Below are 20,691 nucleotides of genomic sequence, written 5' to 3' on the forward strand. Positions count from 1 at the left end.
TACTGTGTTAAACACTTCAAAGGTGAAGTGGGAATTTCCTATAATTCGATAGAGGTGATACTTCACACTCTTTATTCCTACCTCATGGAGGCCGAATTGATGGGGGTTGCGGGGAACACCCATCTTGAAAGTTATGGAGTTTTGAGTACAGAATTCCTTAATCTGTTCCGAATTATTTTGATTTAAGAAAAAATCATAGAATTCGCGCATTTCATTTTTTGCCCCATGGAAATTTGTGGCATTGTCGCTCCAAATAATACTGGGCGTGGATCTTCTGGCAATAAACCTTTTCAGAGTAAGAATATAGGCTTCTGCGCTTAATCCTGTGACGAGTTCGATATGAACACATTTAGTGCTCATGCAAATGAAATAGGCTACGTATGCTTTGTAAAGCGGTGCCTTCCTCAAATGTGAGGACTTAATTAAGAAGAACCCCCCATAGTCCACTGAGACGACTTGGAAGGGTCTAGTGGGGAGTACACGATCGGGATGCATATCTGCCATCTGTTGAACAGAATTGGGTGTCATGAATCGGAAACAGTTTACACACTTACGAATTAAGCGTTTAATCTGTCTTAATCCGTCAATTGGCCAGTACTTCATTTTGACATACGAAAGTACTGTTTGCGCGCCTGAATGTAATAACTTATGATGAGCTTGAGTCAAGATTAGTTCTACAACTCGACATTTAGAAGGAAGTAGAATGGGGTGTTTTTGATTATACGATATGGGGGCGTGTCGGAGACGTCCTCCCACACGAATCAGCCCATCATTATGTTGTAGGAAGGGGTTGAGTTTACGAATGGCTTTATTGGTCACGAGTTTAGCATTTTTCAATTCAAGAATCTCTTTTTTAAAGTAGATACTTTGGATATACCTGATGATCGCGTGATCAGCGATCTCCATTTCGGGTGGCGTCAATATATCCGTATCTCGTGGAGAGTTATTTATTTTCTTTTTAATATTACTGATGAATCTAAAAAGATAAGCGACAATTCTTTGAATTTTACGAAAAGAAGAAGATTTAGCGAATAGATTTTCAAAGGTGTCGTTGAGTTCGTGATTTGTTGCTATGTTTGAGACAACTAACTTCCTTAATTCAGGAAGATCATCCTGAAAATGAGGAATTTGATGAAGAGAAAAATCGATGGGATTGTCTCTAATAAAGCTAGGTCCGCATAACCAGTCTTCGGTGGTCTGGGGATTATCAAAGACATTTATCCCTCTGGAAGCGGGGTCAGCGATGTTTTCGTGACTTCTGACGAAATGGAAATCACAAGGAAAAGTTTCCAACAAGGAATTGACCTTTTGAATTCTGTTTTGTACAAAAATGTTCCAAATGTGTTTTTTAGAAAGTATCCAAGACAAGGCAATTGTAGAGTCAGCAAAGAGATGAGATGAAGATATACTCAAATTTTTCTTGAAGATGTGAAAAAGTCTATGAGCCAGAGTGACTCCCAACACTATTCCACAAAGTTCCAATTTGGGGATGGTGAGTTTATTTTTTAGCGGAGAAATTTTGTTTTTAGAAGCGATAAGCCGCGACGATACAGAAAAGTCTGAGTATGTCGCTTTGAGATACACACAAGTGCTGTATATTTTTTCCGATGCGTCGGTGAAAATAATTAATTGAACATCAACAACTTTCTTTTGTAAAAGTAAGCATCGAGGTACCTTGACCTCTTCTATAGTTTTGAATGTCGATAAGAGGTTTTGCCAATTTTTCATAATGATGGGTGAGTCAATGGGTTGATCCCAGTCCAGTTTCTGGGACCATATTTCCTGTATCAAGAGCTTAGCGTTCACAAGGACAGGGGATAACCATCCTAGCGGGTCATACAAAGTAGCAATGTAGGAGAGAATAGTACGTTTAGTAACAACATTAGCCAATTTGAAGATAGGAGTTTTAAACGAAAAGTGGTCGCGTTCTGAATCCCAGAATATGCCTAAGACTTTATCAGATCCCGTGAAGTTAAGACTGACTTCAGAGACGGGATTTAAATTGTGTTGAGACAGAAATTCTGAAGAACTGCAGTTCCACTTGTGGAGGAGGAAACCATGGGTTTCTAGCAAAGAAGTTAATTGTTCGAAAAGACAACTTAATTCATGAAGACTGTCAGCACCGCTGATCAGGTCATCCATATAGATAGATTCTTGCAGAACACTAGTAGCAAGTTCGTGGGTATGTTTGTTGTTGTCAGCGATGTGCTTGATAACTCTTTGAGCGATAAATGGGCTACTTGGGAGCCCGAAGGGTAATCTTTGAAATTGATAGCACCGTAAAGGCTGCTGAATATTGTCCCTAAAGAGAAAATTTAACAGAAATGTTTCAGTGGGACAAATGGCGATTTGTAGGAACATAGCCTTGATGTCGCCTACTAGTGCGAATTTAAACTGACGAAACTTAGCGAGAATGTCAAAAAGTTCATGTTGGACGACATAACCTTTGTCTATGACGTCACTGAGGGAGATTCCCGTAGACGATTTATTGTTTGGATCGAAAACTATACGAGTGGAAGTAGTAGAGTTGGATTTGAAAACGGGAAAGTGAGGGAGAAAGTAATTAGGTTTACCTGAGTCATTTAGCATTTTTAACGGCACTTGAATTATTTGTCCGTTATTGAGATATTCCGATATAATGTCCTGATATTTTTCCAATAAATCAGGGTTGAGTTGAAAACGTTTCTCGAGACTGAGAAAACGTCTTTTTGCCGAGAGAAACGAATTTCCCATGTCTATATCTTCGATAGGGAGTTTGAGATTGAGTGTGGACTCATATCGTCCATTGGGGAGAACATTAACATGTTTTACAAAATTAATTTCAGCGGGGTGATCATTAATGAGATCGGTGTTCTGAGGAGCGGCTTCTTCCAGCTCCCAGAATTTTTGTAAATGATCGGATAGTTCCTCGTTGGACACTACCGGCTCATTTACGGCGGAAGGAGTGTTATGAGAACAACAAGTAACGAGAGAGTTTGAATAAAATTCCAAAGCCTTTTTAGTATTTTTCGACTTAAGAGCAAAGTCTGGAACTGACCCTGATATCGTGTACCCGAGTAGAGTGCGTTGAAGAACGGGAAGACCTTTTCCCAAACGAATTATTTCAGGTTGAATGATATCGTTATACAGGTCTGCACCGAGCAGGATACCAATTGGGGATGTTACATGGAACATCGGATCACCTAATGGTATCTCTGAGGGTATGTTTAGTTTGCTCGCCGAAATAGAAATTTGAGGAAGCGGATTTGTTATCTTTGGGAGTACAGAGCACGAGATGTCAAAAGGAACGTCGTTAGCGACAGCGAAAATTGTTGTATCTACAATAGATTGAGACGAGGATGAGGTGGAGTTAATTCCATTGATCCGTAATTTTCCATCTCTAGTGGTGAGTGACAGTTCCTTTACGAGGTCAGCACTAATAAATGAAACCTGTGAGGCCGAGTCTAAAAGTGCCTTTGCGAAGACCCTCTTGCCGCTAGGAGCGACAAGATAGACCTGGAGTGTGCTTAATAACACCAAATGATTATCAAGCGAGGCTGCAGATAGAGCCATTGAATGTGGAGTCGAATTTTGAAGATTAACTTCCGTTTCAGGAGCTCTAACATGTGAGGGCCCCTGTTGTGAATTACCCTGTGTATGGGAGTTATTTGAGATAGCGGTTTTATTATGATTATTTGAGTTGTGTTGGCCAACAGCCGCGGAAGGGTTACTATGACCCGTTTTGTCGAAATGGAGCAACGTGTGATGACGAGATTTACAAACTATGCAAGAGAATTTGGATTTACACTGATCGAGCATGTGAGACCCAAGACAATTAATACAAAATTTATTTTGTTTGACAAAACTAAAACGTTCTTTAGAATTCAACTGCTTGAACTGAGGACAAGAGTAGATCGAGTGAGAGTCGTTGCAATAGGAACATTTCTTAGGACCTAAGCGAGGCGAAAGGTTACTGGTAGAAGTGTCTGAGGCTAGGTGTAAAGAGTGTCTGGAAGTAGTAGTCGATTTTGGTTTTGATTGAGATTGAATATTCTCAAGATGAACAACGCGTGTCTCGATTTCCCCTAGAAAATGGACAAAATCAGGGGTAGCTTGGCTACCACCGGATTGGAACTCAAGAGCCCTAATGGTAGGTGCGTCGAGTTTCTGAGTAGCGATATGTATGAGAAGTAAATGCAAGAGATCTGAAGGGGGCCTATTCAAGTTCAATAGGGCCTTGAAATTATTTGACATGACCGTATGAAAATTTCTTAATTGTGAGTGATTTGCGTTTCCAGAAATAGGAGGCGCATCAAGAATTTGAGAGATGAGAGTTTTGATAAGCGATTTAGAGTTGGCGTACCTTTGTGTCAGGTTATCCCGGGCTATTTTGTAATTGTCACCTGTGAGTGGGATATGCTCGAGAAGCGTCAAAGGCTCGGAAGTTAGAAAACTTTTGAGGTAAATGAGTTTTTCCAGATCACTTAATGTAGTATCAGATCCTATTATTGTATCAAAGGTCTCAATGAATGAATTGTATTCAGTAACTAAGCCACTAAATGGTTTTAACTGAATACGAGGGAGGTTTACTGTTCGTTGCCTAGCCATAGACTGTGAGGTTAGAGAAGAATTAGGGTCAAATTGGAGGGAGGGGGTAGCAGTCACATTAGAACTTTCAATGACCTCTAACCTTTCTTCCAATAGAGAAATTGTATCCAAATATTTATCAAAAACCACAGAGGAATCAGTAGAGGGGGTAGGTTCCTCGGGGATCGTCTCCAGCACATTTTGAGCATCGCGGAAAAGTCCGTAAGAATGTTTGAGTTGTGAAATTATTTCACGAATTTTATATTTGTTTAGAGAATTAAGAGTTGTGGGAACCGAATCAGCCAACTTGGTTATATCAAGTTTTGCGGTGAGCCTCTGTCGGTTATATTTTGATCGGTCAGCCATGTTGCGAGAATGTGAGATTAGATAGATTATTTGCAAATGTCTAAACCTATAAATCGATGCGAAAATGAGAGAATATGTACAATATATTATATATTACACGTTTAATAGTGTGAGATTGGCTTAATAGTATCACCCTGTATGAGCGCAGATTAGTATATGAAATGCAAAACTATAAAATTTCAAAATATATGCAATTTTCCAAAATGGGTATTTTTCAGCAAGTGTGAGACACCCTTAACAAGTATTTAAATTAATTAAATTGAAGGAAAAAACAATTATTTATTTTCTATAGTTTTCTAGAAGTGTAAAATGAGCTTAAGCGAAGCTAAATGTAGCAAAAACTTACAATTTATGCAAGAAAACAAAATTATTTTTAATAATTTTTGTAACCTGTGAACCAGGCTTAATCGGATTCAAAATTATAAATTTAATTTAAATCAAAAGGTTGAACAAACAATGTTAAAATTATAACACCCGTACTATCAGCCAAGAAATGAGTACACTTTTTGTATACTATAAACAGAAAAATATATTTACGAAAATAAAATAATGTAATATATGCAAATATTTTTTCATACAAACAAAACGACTCCTTTATTTGAACAAAGCAAGTAGTTTCTGAAATTGCACGTGTAGACCGGGCTTAACAACCTACCAGCTATTGTAGAGACGTGCTGGGTTAAATACTGAGAATTTGAGTGCAGAAAGAGAGGAATATTTTATTTTTGTGCCGGGGCGGCGTGGCTTGGAAATTTCCAAATGCAACAGAAAGACACTATAAATGAAAAACCGTTATTCTCAGAATAGAGATTATCAAAATATGCAAATACGAAGGACCTTGAGGATTTAATTAATAAATAATTAATATGATACGGCTCGATGGAACAGAAATGTTTAGGCAATACGTAAAGTATCCTTAACAATAGTAACCTATACTTATTGTACGGTTATAGAGTATATTCCCATAGGTAAGCTGGTTAAGAGTAGATAACGATTTTTCATATGTAATTTAAAGTATTATCTGCATAAATGGCACAAAGAATATTTGCTACGAGAGGTATATGGTTCAAAATGCATACAGTATCACGACTAATAAGTTATGTTCACATACATGTAGAGTACTTACAGTTTTATTCCTTGATGACGTGTCACATCAGAGCTCTGATTGAATTCCATAATCCATTTGGTTCATTTGTAAGGCACTCACTAATACGCTAAATAAATCATCGTCGATAATACTGAGCAGATTGAATTATCTGAGCGGTATAAAACGATAGCAAAAAAAACCGGTAAAATGCGGCCTTTTTACGAATAGCGGGAGCGTCGATAGATTAGAGATGATTCTCGTTAGGAAGCTTTTGACGATCTGCCCCGGCGAGGGGTTCAAATGCGAGTCTCAACAATAACCTGGAGTTTCCAGAAAGGTTACATAAATACTACTTGAATTTTAAGTAATCAGTAGTACAGGGGCGTAACTAATTATTTTAGTGAGCCGTGTATAATATATTTATTGTACACTATAAAACAAAACTTTGCTGTCACAACTTTACCATATTTAATGTTAATACTCATCATGTAAGATGCTACTGGTTTACAGAAACAGAAGCTGACCTATCCGCCAATACCTTTGAAACTTGTATCACTGATTACTTGTTAGACCTCTGTCCTGTAAATATTCCTATTATTATTTGGAGCGATGGTTGCACCTATCAGAATAGGAATGCTACATTGTCAAATGCGCTTCTATCTTTTAGTGTCGAAAACAATGTTATTATCTACCAAAAGTATCTTGAGCGTGGCCACACACAAATGGAGGCCGATTCCGTTCACGCTCAAATAGAAAAGACAGTAAAATATAAGTCTATTTATCTTCCAAGTGATTATATCAGACTCACAAAGGAGTCGAGGAAACAAACACCATACCAGACAAAAGAGGTCACTTATGACTTTATCAAAATTTTTTCCGAAACTTTAGTATACCCTTCCATTAGACCAGGTCGAAAAGTGAACGATCCAACCGTAACTGATATTAAAGTCATCAAGTATACGCCTGATGGAATCATCCAAGTAAAATTAGATTATTGTGGTGAGTTTATAGATCTACCTACAAGAAAACCTAGAAGTGCAAAAACCAATGTTTCACAACTAGGCCAGTTTAAACCATTACGTAACGCTCCTATCAAAATAACCAACACAAAATATAATCACTTACAGCAACTTAAAAGTGTAATTCCTAAAGACTGCCATGGTTTCTACGACACCTTGCCTCACGAGAGTAAACAGAAGAATTAACAACGTATTTGTTGTTTTATTGATTTTAGTGTTTTCTGCATTTTTTAAATAAATATTTTAAGTCAATAAATTTCTTTCTCCCACACAAATAACAAATTGCAATATTTACATTTGGTAGTGATTACACGTAATCCTCCTCTAACCAACAATTAAACAATAGTGATTCTACGTATCTGCAGCTTTTTGTTAATGAGATTATATTAAAAGAAATGATATACAAAATATTAAAAGAAATGATATATGATGATAAAAAATATATAAAATAGTATTAAAATATTTAATTCTCACACAACAGAACGTTTTTTGCGTCTCATGTAAAAAGGGGTTTTTGCAGATACGCGGTATCACATCTTAAGCATCGATATATACAATATACTACGTATGTAGACAACTTGGAGTAGCCATCAAAGCTGCAAACAACGAAACCTTCGAACATTACATTACAAACCTTACAGCAAATGATCAGACGCTATGGAAGGCGACTAAGTAGCTCAAAAAACCATACACAACTATTCCTCCCCTCCATATACCAAATGGTGAATGGGCTCCTTTCAACAAAGAAAAAGCGGACGTCTTTGCTGAACATCTTACAAGTGTATTTCAAACCGAGCCACCAGACCCTGATAAAGAAGTAAAAGAACTAATTAGCGCAGCATGTCAAATGTCCCTTCCAATCAAAAGTTTTACTCCTATAGTCAAGAAAGAAATAACCAAACTCAACTCTGGAAAGGCTCCAGGTTATGACTTAATCTCGGCACAAAAGTACTAAAACAACTTCCTCGTAAGGCCATTATTATGCTCACAGTAATATTTAATCGCATACTAAGTTTATCATACAGAGAGAGAAAGAATATACGCAGATCATGAATTCCTAACATTACTACCAGAACATCAGTTTGGTTTTCGGGAAAATCACTCTACTACACAATAAGTCCATCGAATAGTAAATGAAATATCAAAAACTCTCGAAGAAAAAAAATACTGCAACGCTGTATTCCTAGATATCTCACAAGCGTTTGACAAAGTTTGGCACAGAGGTCTGCTTTACAAAGTAAAATTAGCACTATCTAGTAACTATTTCCTCCTAATCAAATCCTACTTATCACATAGATATTTCTCAGTAAAATTCAAAGACCAACAATCCAGCCTCTGTCCTATTAACTCCGGAGTTCCGCAAGGTAGTGTTCTCGGGCCGCTGCTGTTCTCACTCTACACAGCCGATATACTAGAGTCTCATAATACTACGATCACTTCCTTTGCTGATGACGTAGCAATACTAGCTGTAAATGAAGATCATATACAAGCCTCACAAGACCTGCAACACCATCTGTACATACTCAGTAAATGGTACACAAAATGGCGAACAAAAGTAAATAAAACAAAATCATCTCAAATAACGTTTACCAACCGCCACAACACATGCCCACCTGTAAGAATGGAAAATACACGAATACCAACAGTAACAGACGCTAAATATCTTGGCCTCCATCTTGACCAACGTCTTACTTGGAAAAAACATATCCAGACCAAAAGAAAACAACTAGACTTGAAATTCCGGCAAATGTATTGGCTACTTGGACGCAGATCAAAACTCAACATCCAAAACAAAATTCTTCTGTACAAAGCAATACTCAAACCTATTTGGTACTACGGACTACACCTCTGGGGGCTATGCAAAGTCAACATCACTGAATATCATCCAACGATTTCAGTATAAAGTTCTAAGATCAATAGTGGATGCACCATGGTACGTAACTAATCAAACACTTCACGAAGACTTAAATATACCTTTCATCAGAGAAGAAATCCATCGAGCCACGGAGTCACAAAATGAGCGTACCATTCACCATGACAATGAGTTAGTAAGGGAATTATTCCATAATGGCCGTGCCACAAGGAGACTAGATAGAACCTGGCTTCAGGACCTATTTTAAATTTAAACATAAATAGAATAAGATGAGACATCATTGGAAGTCTCTTCTTCATGCCCAAAAACATGGAACAAATTTACTTAATACTCTTTTAATGATGTAGATTGTAAATAAACATAATTACATAAAAAAACCTTTATATAATAATTGCATATCATATCAATATTGTGGAGAAATATATAATTTTTCTTCTTCAATAACAGTAGGTATTAAATATACGTCAATTTGACAATTTCAATTGACAATATGAATTATTTAAGAAAGCTGCAATATTTCTCCGCTATTTTCGCACGATCGTTTCTCGTATCCCCTCCAAGTACTTGCACACCGCCAATAGATTGTAACGAGCCATTATTAATAAGTAAAAGACCACTTTTACACAACGGTAAAAAAGCAGGCTTTGAAAAGATGACAGGTTTTATATTATTACCCTGTTTATCGGCTTGTGTGGCTTGTCTTCATAGTACTGCAGGCGATATCCGCCCAACAGAAGAGTCAGAGGTGGTGCAAGCTGGTCATGAGTAAGACATGAAACAAAACAGCAGATGCGTCTGGAAGCTGATTTCGAATCTTGGCGAAGCTCCCCCTGTTCCGGCACCTAACCTGACAGAACTCACATATGTCAGATAGTCCATCGTCTTTTGACGAACAGTATGACGGACAGTAAGACGGCATTAAGGAAGAGCAAGGTAAGAGTACAACGCAATATCGACGTAGAAGGGGGTGTCCTAGGTACCTCCTTTTGTCTAGAGGGGATGAGAGGCGCGAACCACCAAATGGAAGATAATAAAACGGCTGCCTTGGACGATATACGAACAGAACAAATAGAGAACTTTGATCCAAAAACCATAGAATGGCGCGTACAAAAGTTAAATTGTTCCGTACATTACAAATACCTAAAATGTAGAGGAAAGCTGGAGTGGTGTCTCTCTCAAAACAAGGGAAGGATCCGGACCATACAAAAAGTTTTAGGCTTGACGCCTTTTCAAGTCGTTCGAAAGAATGAAACTGAACCGGATTGCTGAATCTGTGGAGACCTAAAATTATTGCAGGACAATTTTCAGCTAACAACAACTCACTTTACTACGGGCTGTGTCACATTATAAGAATTTTGAACGTGCTAGGGTTTTCTCGTGCGGTAGTTTTGACGCACTTTTCCTTTTCACACAATAAGAATTGAGTCACACGAAGATGTTTTGCTGTGTTGTTTGGTATATTATTGTTATTTACACTTTGTGGCTGAGGTAGGTACATGATACGATGTCTGATATGTATCATTACGATGTATTATTACCAATGGGTATTTTTTGTCCATACTTTTGTCCTAATGTACTGCAATGCGTATTTAATTCATTTGCAATTTCTATTTTGTCAGTTGTTTCTTATGTTTTTAATTAAAAGTCTTAATTTGTTTTTATAATCGTTGTTTTACTAAGCTATTTGTAGGATCTTGGATTAGCTCATCTAATTAGCTAATACAATATATGTAATAAACTATTCTAAATGGGAAATATGCCACAATTTAACTAAAAAATGATTTTATTAACGTTTCGACATTCGATTTGGGCGTTGAAACGTTATATTAATAAAATCATTTTAGTTAAATTGTGGCTTATGTTCCATTTATAATAGTTTATTACAAAAATGCCATAAAGATAAGGAAATAGCTTCAGAACAACATTACAATCTATGATTTTCATGTACAGAATTTAAAAGACCCTCTGTCATCCACTTGTTTTTAAATGTTATTCCCCTCGTTTTAAACTTTGTTTTTAGATAATTTCACACAAGACGTGACGGCTGTCCTACTCCAGTCTTCACCGAGTCGTTTAACCCTATAAAACTAAATATAATTTCGTAGAATAAAAGGTATAGTTATATTATATGGAAGAAAGAGAAATAAGAGGAACCGAATTCATTGAGAGCATCCTATGAACGCAAAAAGATACGATTTATATATTTTATATTCACACATATTGATGAAACACCCTCTATACTCAACGTTAATTGCAACTATGTAAAATAACGTTTATTATAATATACTTAGCAGTTCTAATTACTGTTGTTATCAGTAACATATAATTAATTTTGCTGTACTTACCAAATGTGTTTTTTTCTTTATCACCTAATTCATCAAATTCAATGTTAAGTGCACTTCATACACTATTCCAAGCATTTCTCGTCAAGTTTCTATCTTTATATATTTTTATTGTTTTGTCCCAAAGAACAGGTCTCGCTTCAATTAATGTTAATAATATTTCACATGCCGAAATGAAAACCCTAAGAACAATAGTGGAGAAAACAAGGAGAGACAGAGTAAGAAATATAGATATTAGAGAGCAATGCAAAATTCAAGATATTGTAAAATGAGGAAGGCAGCGCAAGAGGATGTGGTACAACCATGTAAGACGAATAGATGAGAATAGACTCCGAAAAATTGCCCTAGAAAACAACCCGCCCGTTTTAATACCCCCCAGAAGACCTCCTAAAAGATGAAGGGAAAGTTGGCAATCTACCTCCCAGGAAATTAACCAGAGGCAGCTTCAGAATTAAACAGATCAAAAGATCTCCAAGAAGTAAAAGAAGGAGAAAAATATTTCACTATCAATATGAGACATTATAATATAAAATATATATGCACCTACTTCAAACAGACACAAAGTGTAAATGAAAATAATGTACCAAACAGCCAAGGAAACTACCTTCGTGCGACTGAACGACAGTATCATATGAAAGGATGCATGAAGTCCCCTATGCTACTGGGTGCGTAAAGACGGTACGGCTGCCGTCTGTTGTTGTAGCAAGGGACGACATAAACACGGCGACTTCACCGAACGTTCTAACCACCGTCTATGAATAGTGAGAAAGGCTCCATATGATTATATGAGCCACCATTGGAATGTCGTCATGCGTTCTAACCCTCGCACGTTTAAATTCTTATAATGTGGAACAGCGCTTAGTTTTATCATTCACTGTACAACTAGATTATCGTTTAAACTTTCGAAAGTTGCTAAAACTAAATCGGTGGCATATGGCACCGATAGCAGATGTAGTTTTTCCCCAAAAATAGAAGCAAACAACGTTTTGCGGCCGTATTTTATAAAGACTTTTCATTGTCGAATACAAAACAGTTAGGAACAAATAATTACAAGCGGAAAAGTGCAATTAAAACCCAATTTTCTAACGGGAAATTTATTGTCGACGATTTGTGTATTCAGCTATTAACGCAGCAAAGGACTAGCCGCTGTTGCGCTGCTGGTAAATACTTGAATATGAATTAATATGACCAAAAGAGGAGAAAAATATGAGAAATGAATTATTGTACTGTATGTACTGTAGGAATTAACATTGTAAATAGTTTTTAAAATTTGATTTAATGCAACACTACAAATGTTTACTCAAATTTATATATACAGGGTGTTTGGTAAAGAATGGGCCATACCTTAACCTTACACGCCTTAGGTTAAAATAGGTCGATTTAAGCTAACTTACCTTAGTACAAAAGTTGATAATAACCGAAATACAGGGTGTCAAAGTTGAACTTTTATTTTATTTATTTTTGAATATTTCCTGACAGGCATGGGACCACAACACGAAATTTGGTAAGTGATGCTGGTACTGTACACCCTACAAAATTATGTTAAACAAACGTTGCTGCCTACTACCAATGGCGTACGACGGGGGAACGTGAATGGTTGACCCTTCCCAAATTCTACGCCACTGGCGGAATTGCTATTTTAGTGCAATTTTTTGATTTTCCAATACTTTATATGTAAATAATATACTATTCATTCGTAACGATAAAGCCATTGGCTTTCGAGATATTTGAAGCTAAAAACGAAGGAGCATAATTTAATCAAAATAAGTGAGACTTTTCATTTTTAACTTCAAATATCTCGAAAACTAATGACTTTATCGTTGCGAATGAAGAGTATATTATTTGCATAGAAAGTACTGGAGAATCTAAAAATTATGTTAAAATAGCAGCCTCATCAGTGGAGTAGAATTTAGAAAGGGTCAACCGTCAACCATTCACTTTCCCCTCTAGTACGTCTCTGGTAGTAGCCAGAAACGATTATTTAACATAATCTATTAGGGTGTACAGTACCTACACTTTCTGACATATCTGTGTATGACACAGATATGTCAAAATATTTTGAAGTATTCTTTTTTTTAATATTTAATTCTTTATTTAAAACTTTAATAAATATGTGTTCCCGGTACTATAAAACTATTTGACATATCCTTATGATATTTGGCAGAAAGTGTAGGTACTATACTCCTACTAAATTATGTTAAATAATCGTTTCTGGTTAATACCAGAGGCGTACGACAGGCGAAAGTGAATGGTTGACCCTCTTCAAATTCTACGACAATGACAAAACTGCTATTTTAGCATAATTTTGAGATTCTCGAAAACTTTATATGCAAATAATATACTCTTCATTCGTAACGATAAAGTCATTAGTTTTCGAGATATTTTAAGTTAAAAATGAAAACGCATACTTATTTTTGATTAATGTATTATGTTCCTCCGTTTTTAGCTTCAAATATCTCGAAAACTAATGGCTTTATCGTTACGAATGAAGAGTATGTTATTTACATAGGAAGTATTGAAGAATCAAAAATGGCACTAGAATAGAAATTCCGCCAGTGGCGTAGAATTTGGGAAGGGTTAACGATTCACGTTCCCCTATCATACACCTCTGGTAGTAGAAAGAAACGTTTGTTTAACATAATTTATTAGGGTGTACAATACCAGCACCACTTACCAAATTTCGTGTTGTTGTCCCATGCCTGTCAGGAAATATTAAAAAATAAATAAAATAAAAGTTTAATTTTGACACCCTGTATTTCGGTTATTATCAACTTCTGTAATAGTAAGTTAGCTTAAATCGACCTATTTTAACCTCAGGAATCTAATGTTAAGCTATGGCCCATTCCTTACCAAACACCCTGTAGGTACATGTGAAGTGGAAGTGAAATCCAATACATCTTAGTCATTTTTAATTGGGTGTCAAATCTATCATACCATCAAAAGGCGAATCTGCAATTCTATATTAAATTATATTAGAAGGCCCTGTTGTGTATTCCAATGGGCGTTTTACTCTTAAAAACACCGCGTTCCACTTTCCAGCCTCAGAATTATTTTTTCTGTAATTTTTAATATATTTTCTTCCTTCTACATTGGATTTGATCCTGTTATTATTTTTTTATTTCAAAATTTATCGGCCCTGGTTATACTCAGGCTTTTAAAAATCATAAAAAATAAATCCCTACGTAGTTGGCCTGCAAGGCCTGTTGATAATTTTAATAAAAAAATTTCTGATGGAAATTTTAATTTTTTGAATTGTTTTAGATTTTTCAGCATAATGCGTCTCTGGCGTCTGTTGTGTCGGAAAAATAAAAGTGTTAGTAGCGAGTGAATGGAATTATCCATTGGGAAATGAGTTGATTACAGCCACAAACGAGCCACATTTATCTTAAATCGAAAGATCGCTCGGCCGCAGCAGCCGATACTCTCTCTCCATCGCAGCATCCATTCGACGAGCGAACAATCCAACCAAAAGACATGACAGATTAAATTTACTGCTAAAAAGCTACAAATTTGGATTAGGTCCGGATGAAAATGCCAGAGGCCTATAAATTTCTGCTTTCGAGACGAAAATGCGCATTAACGGTGTCTTAAAAAAATTCGTGGGGCATATTCGGAAATAAGAATCATGAGAAATTGAACTCAACACCCACAAAGTATAAATGGTGGGTGACAAAGAAATTATTCCATGAAATAAAGTGTGTGTTTCATAGTCTTGTGACGATAAGAAAAGATTTCAGGTGGTACGCGTCGCGTGGGGGCGTGGGTGAAACAAGCGATTACGCTGGGCCTGGGTTCTCCTTCTGCGTTTCTCAAATACAGGGAATAATGTCTTAATGTTTTCAAATATAGGCAGGGCCTATTTTACCACTAGTCCCATGAGGCCCCTGCCTCGGGCCCGCATTTTAATGGGGCCCGAAAAGAATATTTTTATTGAAAAAACAAAATACATTTTCAAAATTATTTCATTTTATGAACAGGAAATGATAAATGATGAATCAATGTTTAAAAAGTCAATAAATGGTGGTCATTGATATTATGCACAATATTTCAAAAACTTAAGCATTTTAAACCTACTTGTAGAGTACGATCCTTTTTAACCTTTGTTACTGACTATTTTTATATAGGTATATCGATTACCTAAAAGGTACACCAGTATTACCTACAATAGCTTGGTTTTATTGTTATTTTTAAGATTACTTTATAGTGCACTGCATTGCAACCCCAACATCTGGCAATAAGCAAGGAACCTTACCAACAGTGAAACCCGTTATATCTAAATTTAGACACCCACCCGAAAATGGCTGGGGTGTGAATCGGTCATATTTCAATATCTTCAGTTGTATTGAACTATTTTTTATAATTATTACTGTAGTGTTTGAAAAAGTTTGTGTTTATTGTGAGATATTGTTATTTAAATATTAAAATGAAAAACAAAAAAACATAAAATAAAAACATGTCATTAAAATGAAAAATCGACTTGTTTTAGACTTTTTTCAGAAGGTTTTAGTTTAGGAGATATCCAATTTATTCCATATTTTACAGACACACTGTACATTGAAAATACATATTTGTAGTCTGAATTACTTATTCTCAAACAAAAGTATCAGTCGTAGCAGAAATAAATGAATTAGAAAAAGTATTAGAGTATTAGCTAAAATATTAACAGGCTCGTTAAGGAAAGCTCGGGTCGTTTCGAATTAAGCTCGGCTCGTTTCGAATTCAGCTCGGCTCGGCCCACAAAAAATGTGGCTCGGCTTGAAGCTCGGGTCGTAAGAAACGAACCGGCTTGAGCTCGACCCGAATCTTGTGACCATCCCTATTACAAACATTTAAGTGGCAGTAAAAAACGAAAAAAGCAAAAAAGATAACAGGAACGGCAGGCACAAAAAGATGCAATATTATCATTATTTACAGCCCACAACAGTGCGCAAAAAGGAAGTTCGTCCTCCCATCCTATTCTTCTTCTTCTTCTTCTACATCCTAAATTGAGCCTTGACCTCCTTTATTTTTTGCCTCCACCCTTGTTTATCTGTCACTGCTCTTCTTCATACACGGACTCCTAAAAATGCTTGTGCACCGCTGCTTACTGCGTGTCTTCCCAGCGCTTTCTTGGTTTTCCAACCGGTCTCTTTCCCTGCATCCTAGTGTTCATTGCTCTTTTTGGTAGCCTATCTTCTCCCATTCTTATCACGTGTCTGGCATATTGCGATCTTTTTATTCTAATAAAATCTGATAGGGGTGTTTCCTTATAAAGTTGATAAAGCTCGTTGTTGTATCGAATTCTGAAGATTCTGTTATCGCTCACAGTTCACAGCTCCTAGTTTTCTCCTCAGTACTTTCCTTTCGAATGTGACGAGTTTGTTTTTGGATGTTTCTTTCAGGACCCATGCTTCACTGCCATAGCATGCTATTGGTCAAATTAAAGTTTTACAGATTCTCATTAATAAAAACACTCTGTTAATAAAAACATATTTATTTACTAAAATTAAGTAGATACCTATTAAAGAAAATTTTCTTTCGTGATTTTTCTGTGCTATTGTATTCTGTTGGTTAAATCCTATCATTTGAGGCGCTGTACGTCACGATTGAAGCAATTGGAGTGAAAGTACAATATATCATAATGCTTTACTTTTAAACAAAACATGATGCTAGAATGATTTATTGAGGAAAACGATATATACATTCTCAAATTGTCTATTTCGTTGTGGATGATATTGTTTTCAGCAGCGATGCCACAGTGATGCCAACATTATTGTTAATGAAGGTGGAATATATATTTTTATGTATATAGCGGCAACGACAAAACAGTAAAACACTGATATATTTGATTTTTCTGTATCATTATATTCTTTTGGGTAAATCCTCTCATTTGAGGCATTGTACGTCACGATTGTAGCGAAGGTACAATATATTGTAACGCCTAAAACGTCATCATTGATTTTCTTAAATGGCAACACTGTCATTTTGATAGCTATTTTGATAGGTTGTGTAAAGTTGTACATAACTGCAAAATATCAAATTTTTATTCTCTATCATTTACAAGATAATACAAAATAACAAAGTTATGTCTGTAATTTAGAATAAATTCAATAATTCAAATACTAATTGTTTTTTTTTTACATATAATAATAATGTATACAGGTTGTTCCATTTTAGGGATATGACGTCATTGTTGATTTTCTTAAATGGCAACACTATCATTTTGATAGCTATTTTGATAAGGTGTATAAAGTTATACATAACTGCAAAATTTAAATTTTTTATTCCCTTCCATATACAAGATAATAAAAAATAACAAAATTATGAAAAACAAAAAAATAGTCAATGGGCAACATTATGAGCATTTGCTTAATTGAAATAATTAAATTCAATTATTATTTGATTACTTATTTTTCATAACTTTGTTATTTTTTATTATCCTATAAAAAATGGTAGGGAATAAATTTGGATTATTGCAGTTATGTATAACTTTACACACCCTGTCAAAATAGCTATCAAAATGATAGTGTTGCCTTTTAAAAAAATCAACGATGCCGTCATATTTAAATTGGGACAAACTGTATACATTATTATTTTATGTCACAATTTGAAATATTAATCGACGGGTTTGAGCATTTTTCAAAAAAATAATTAGTATTTGAATTATTAAATTTATTCCAAATTACAGACATAACTTTGTTATTTTTTATTATCTTGTACACCGTAGAGAATAAAAATTTGATATTTTGCAGTGATATATAACTGTACACACCCTATCAAAATAGCTATCAAAATGACAGTGTTGCCATTTAAGAAAATCAACGATGACGTCATATCTCGATATTGGGACACCCTGTATACATTATTACTGTATGTCAAAATGGACAATTTGAAATACTAATCGACGGGTCTGAGCAATTTTCAAAAAAACAATTAGTATTTGAGATATTGAATTTATTCCAAATTACAGACTTACTCTGTATAATATTTTCACTGTAGCATCACTTTGGACTCAAACATTTTCTAGAATTAACATTTATAACTTAGTAGGGGATAAAAAAAGAAAGCTGATATATTAAAGATTAAAGTAACATCACGGAATCAAATCTATAACTATTGAGTTGATTAGACCCTATTGTAACAAGAACATTAAAAAAGTTATTACGGTCTTTTAAAATAGCATCGATATACAGATGCCACTTTGCAAGATGATGCCAAATTGATGATAAATATATAATGTATCGATGCCAAAATGATAGCAGGATGTAACCTTTCTCTTCCAGCATCATTAGACAGTTATTCCGCTGAGATCAGTCCCATTACAAAACTGACAAAAAACAAAATTTAATAAGTTGTGCAAGCTCTTTTCGAGATAATTGAAGGATTACATATTTATTACTCACTCTGTCAATAAAAACATTATTTATCTACACGTAAATAATAAAGAAACTTACCCTTTACACAAAATAAAACAATCGCCAAGAAGACAGTACCATATTGCTTGATTATCTCTTTCGCCATTTTGTGATGTATTGTCGTCTGCATCGCTTAATGTCCTCCAGTCTTCTCCGTCTCCTCCTAAGTTGCTCTCTCTCTCTCTATCTTAGTCAAATACGTATGGTAAATGTACCGTATCGGTTAATCCGCCGTTACTTCAATTGTAAACACTTTTAACGGACCAAGAATGGCTTAATAAAATTTTATTTGGTATTGTGAGCGCAATTTGCAAAGCTTAAGACTTTGTTTATTAGTCTCCATGCAGCGAGGGAATATCTGGGAATATCTGCCGCAAGTTTTAATGCTGTATTTACGCTGTATGGAATCTTATATTAGTAATTTTCCAGGTTTACTGGTTATTTAAGGGTCAGGAAATGCAGCCGTATCTATATAATATATGATAATAAAAATCTTTAATACCTCTGACTCTCGTAATTGATTTGTTAGTATAAGTTTTGGAAACTACATTAAAATTAGATCTTAAAAAAGTTGGAAAATTAAAAGAGATGGAAGAAGAGTTCAAAAACAAAGAGGTGAGGTCGTTCTATCAAGAAAGATCTATAGACCACTCATCAGCGGTAAAAAACTGAAAAACCGTGGAATTTTGAGAATCAACACCGATTTTAATGAAATTTTGGGTTTAAGCTCTGTTGACACTCTTCTTCAAAATCTACCCTATGCCGAATTGCGCTTTTGCCATGTGGGTAAAAACAACCCGTGGGATAAAATTTTTTTAATTAAAATAACTATGGAAATCGATAGAGTGATTAATTCTGAGTAAATTTTGTTTTATAATTTTTTTTGTAAAATTGGCTCTTTCCGAGTTGTTTGTGATTGAAACTATGCATTTTTCATTGAAAAAAATCACGTTTTATAACCGTTTTTCATGAATAACTGAAAAAAATTTAATTTTATAGAAATAATCATTAAAAACAAAATTGTAGCCAAAAAAAAACAAAGAGATTCGAGTCTGAAAGACCTATGTAAACCTAATAACGAGTTATTGCTCTTTAAAGGATGGTTCTTTTCGAAGAACATCGAAATGGAGAACCTTTAATCTCAAATAACTCGAATTTAGTGCAATTTTTAGGGAACACTTAACAGATATCTTTTAAAGTCCATTAAAATACCTTTCAAATAAGCTCTGACAAAAGTTTTTTGCGTAAGGACTGACTAACTTATAACGAAAATAAAGCCGCTCTCTACATTTTTCTGTTTGAAATGTTAAAATTAAACACGTTACAATCCTAATAGAAATAATTAGTTTCCCACTTGAAATTAACTTTATTTAGGTACAGTTGATACAATCCATGTGATTCGATCGGTTTGGAATGCTTAGTTTAGAAAAAATTGTTGTCTATTGATTGTATAGATAGATTGTAATAAATGTGGGGTTAATAAAAAAAAGTTTGAGTAATAAATGCAAGCCTATGACCCAAAGACACCAACATAATTAATACCTATGTACATGAATAAAAATAACTGTGCTGCTTCATTTTTAGCTTCAAATATCTCGAAAAATAAAAGACTTTTTCGTTACGAATGAAGAGTGTATTATTTACATAGAAAGTATAGAAAAATCTAAAAATTGCAGAAAACTTGCAATTTCGCCAGTGGCGTAGAATTTGGCAAGGGTCGACCATTCTCTTTCCCCGGTCGTACACTTCTTGTAGTAGCCAGAAACGTTTATTTAACATAATTTGGTAGAACAGTGGAGACAAGCTCTGGAGGAAAAAGTTTAAAATTTAGTAGAACAAAAACATAGTATTTGGAATGTTCATTTAAAGATGGAGTTACTACAAATAAAATGGTATCTTTGGATGGTGAAATGATTATGAAAAGCAATAGTTTTAAGTACCTGGGATCGGTATTACAAAGTAATGGAGAAATAGATGGAGATGCATGCAGTAGAATTAGGGCTGGGTAGATGAAGTGGAAAGAAGCGAGTGGTGTGTTGTGTGA

General features: G+C 35.1%; 1 protein-coding gene across 1 annotated transcript in view; it reads right to left on the bottom strand.

The window, feature by feature from the left end:
• LOC126886995 (uncharacterized) overlaps positions 1 to 18,956 on the bottom strand; it is a 277,181-nt gene extending 258,225 nt beyond the window's left edge. Inside the window, exon 1 of the mRNA XM_050654268.1 lies at positions 18,687 to 18,956. Within this exon, the coding sequence (XP_050510225.1) occupies positions 18,687 to 18,777 (91 nt within the window). The 5' untranslated portion in view covers positions 18,778 to 18,956. The remainder of the gene's footprint in view (positions 1 to 18,686) is intronic.
• Positions 18,957 to 20,691: the final 1,735 nt, after the last annotated feature.

The sequence above is a fragment of the Diabrotica virgifera genome, chromosome 6 (assembly GCF_917563875.1).
Source record: "Diabrotica virgifera virgifera chromosome 6, PGI_DIABVI_V3a".
NCBI classification, from domain to species: Eukaryota; Metazoa; Arthropoda; class Insecta; order Coleoptera; family Chrysomelidae; genus Diabrotica; species Diabrotica virgifera.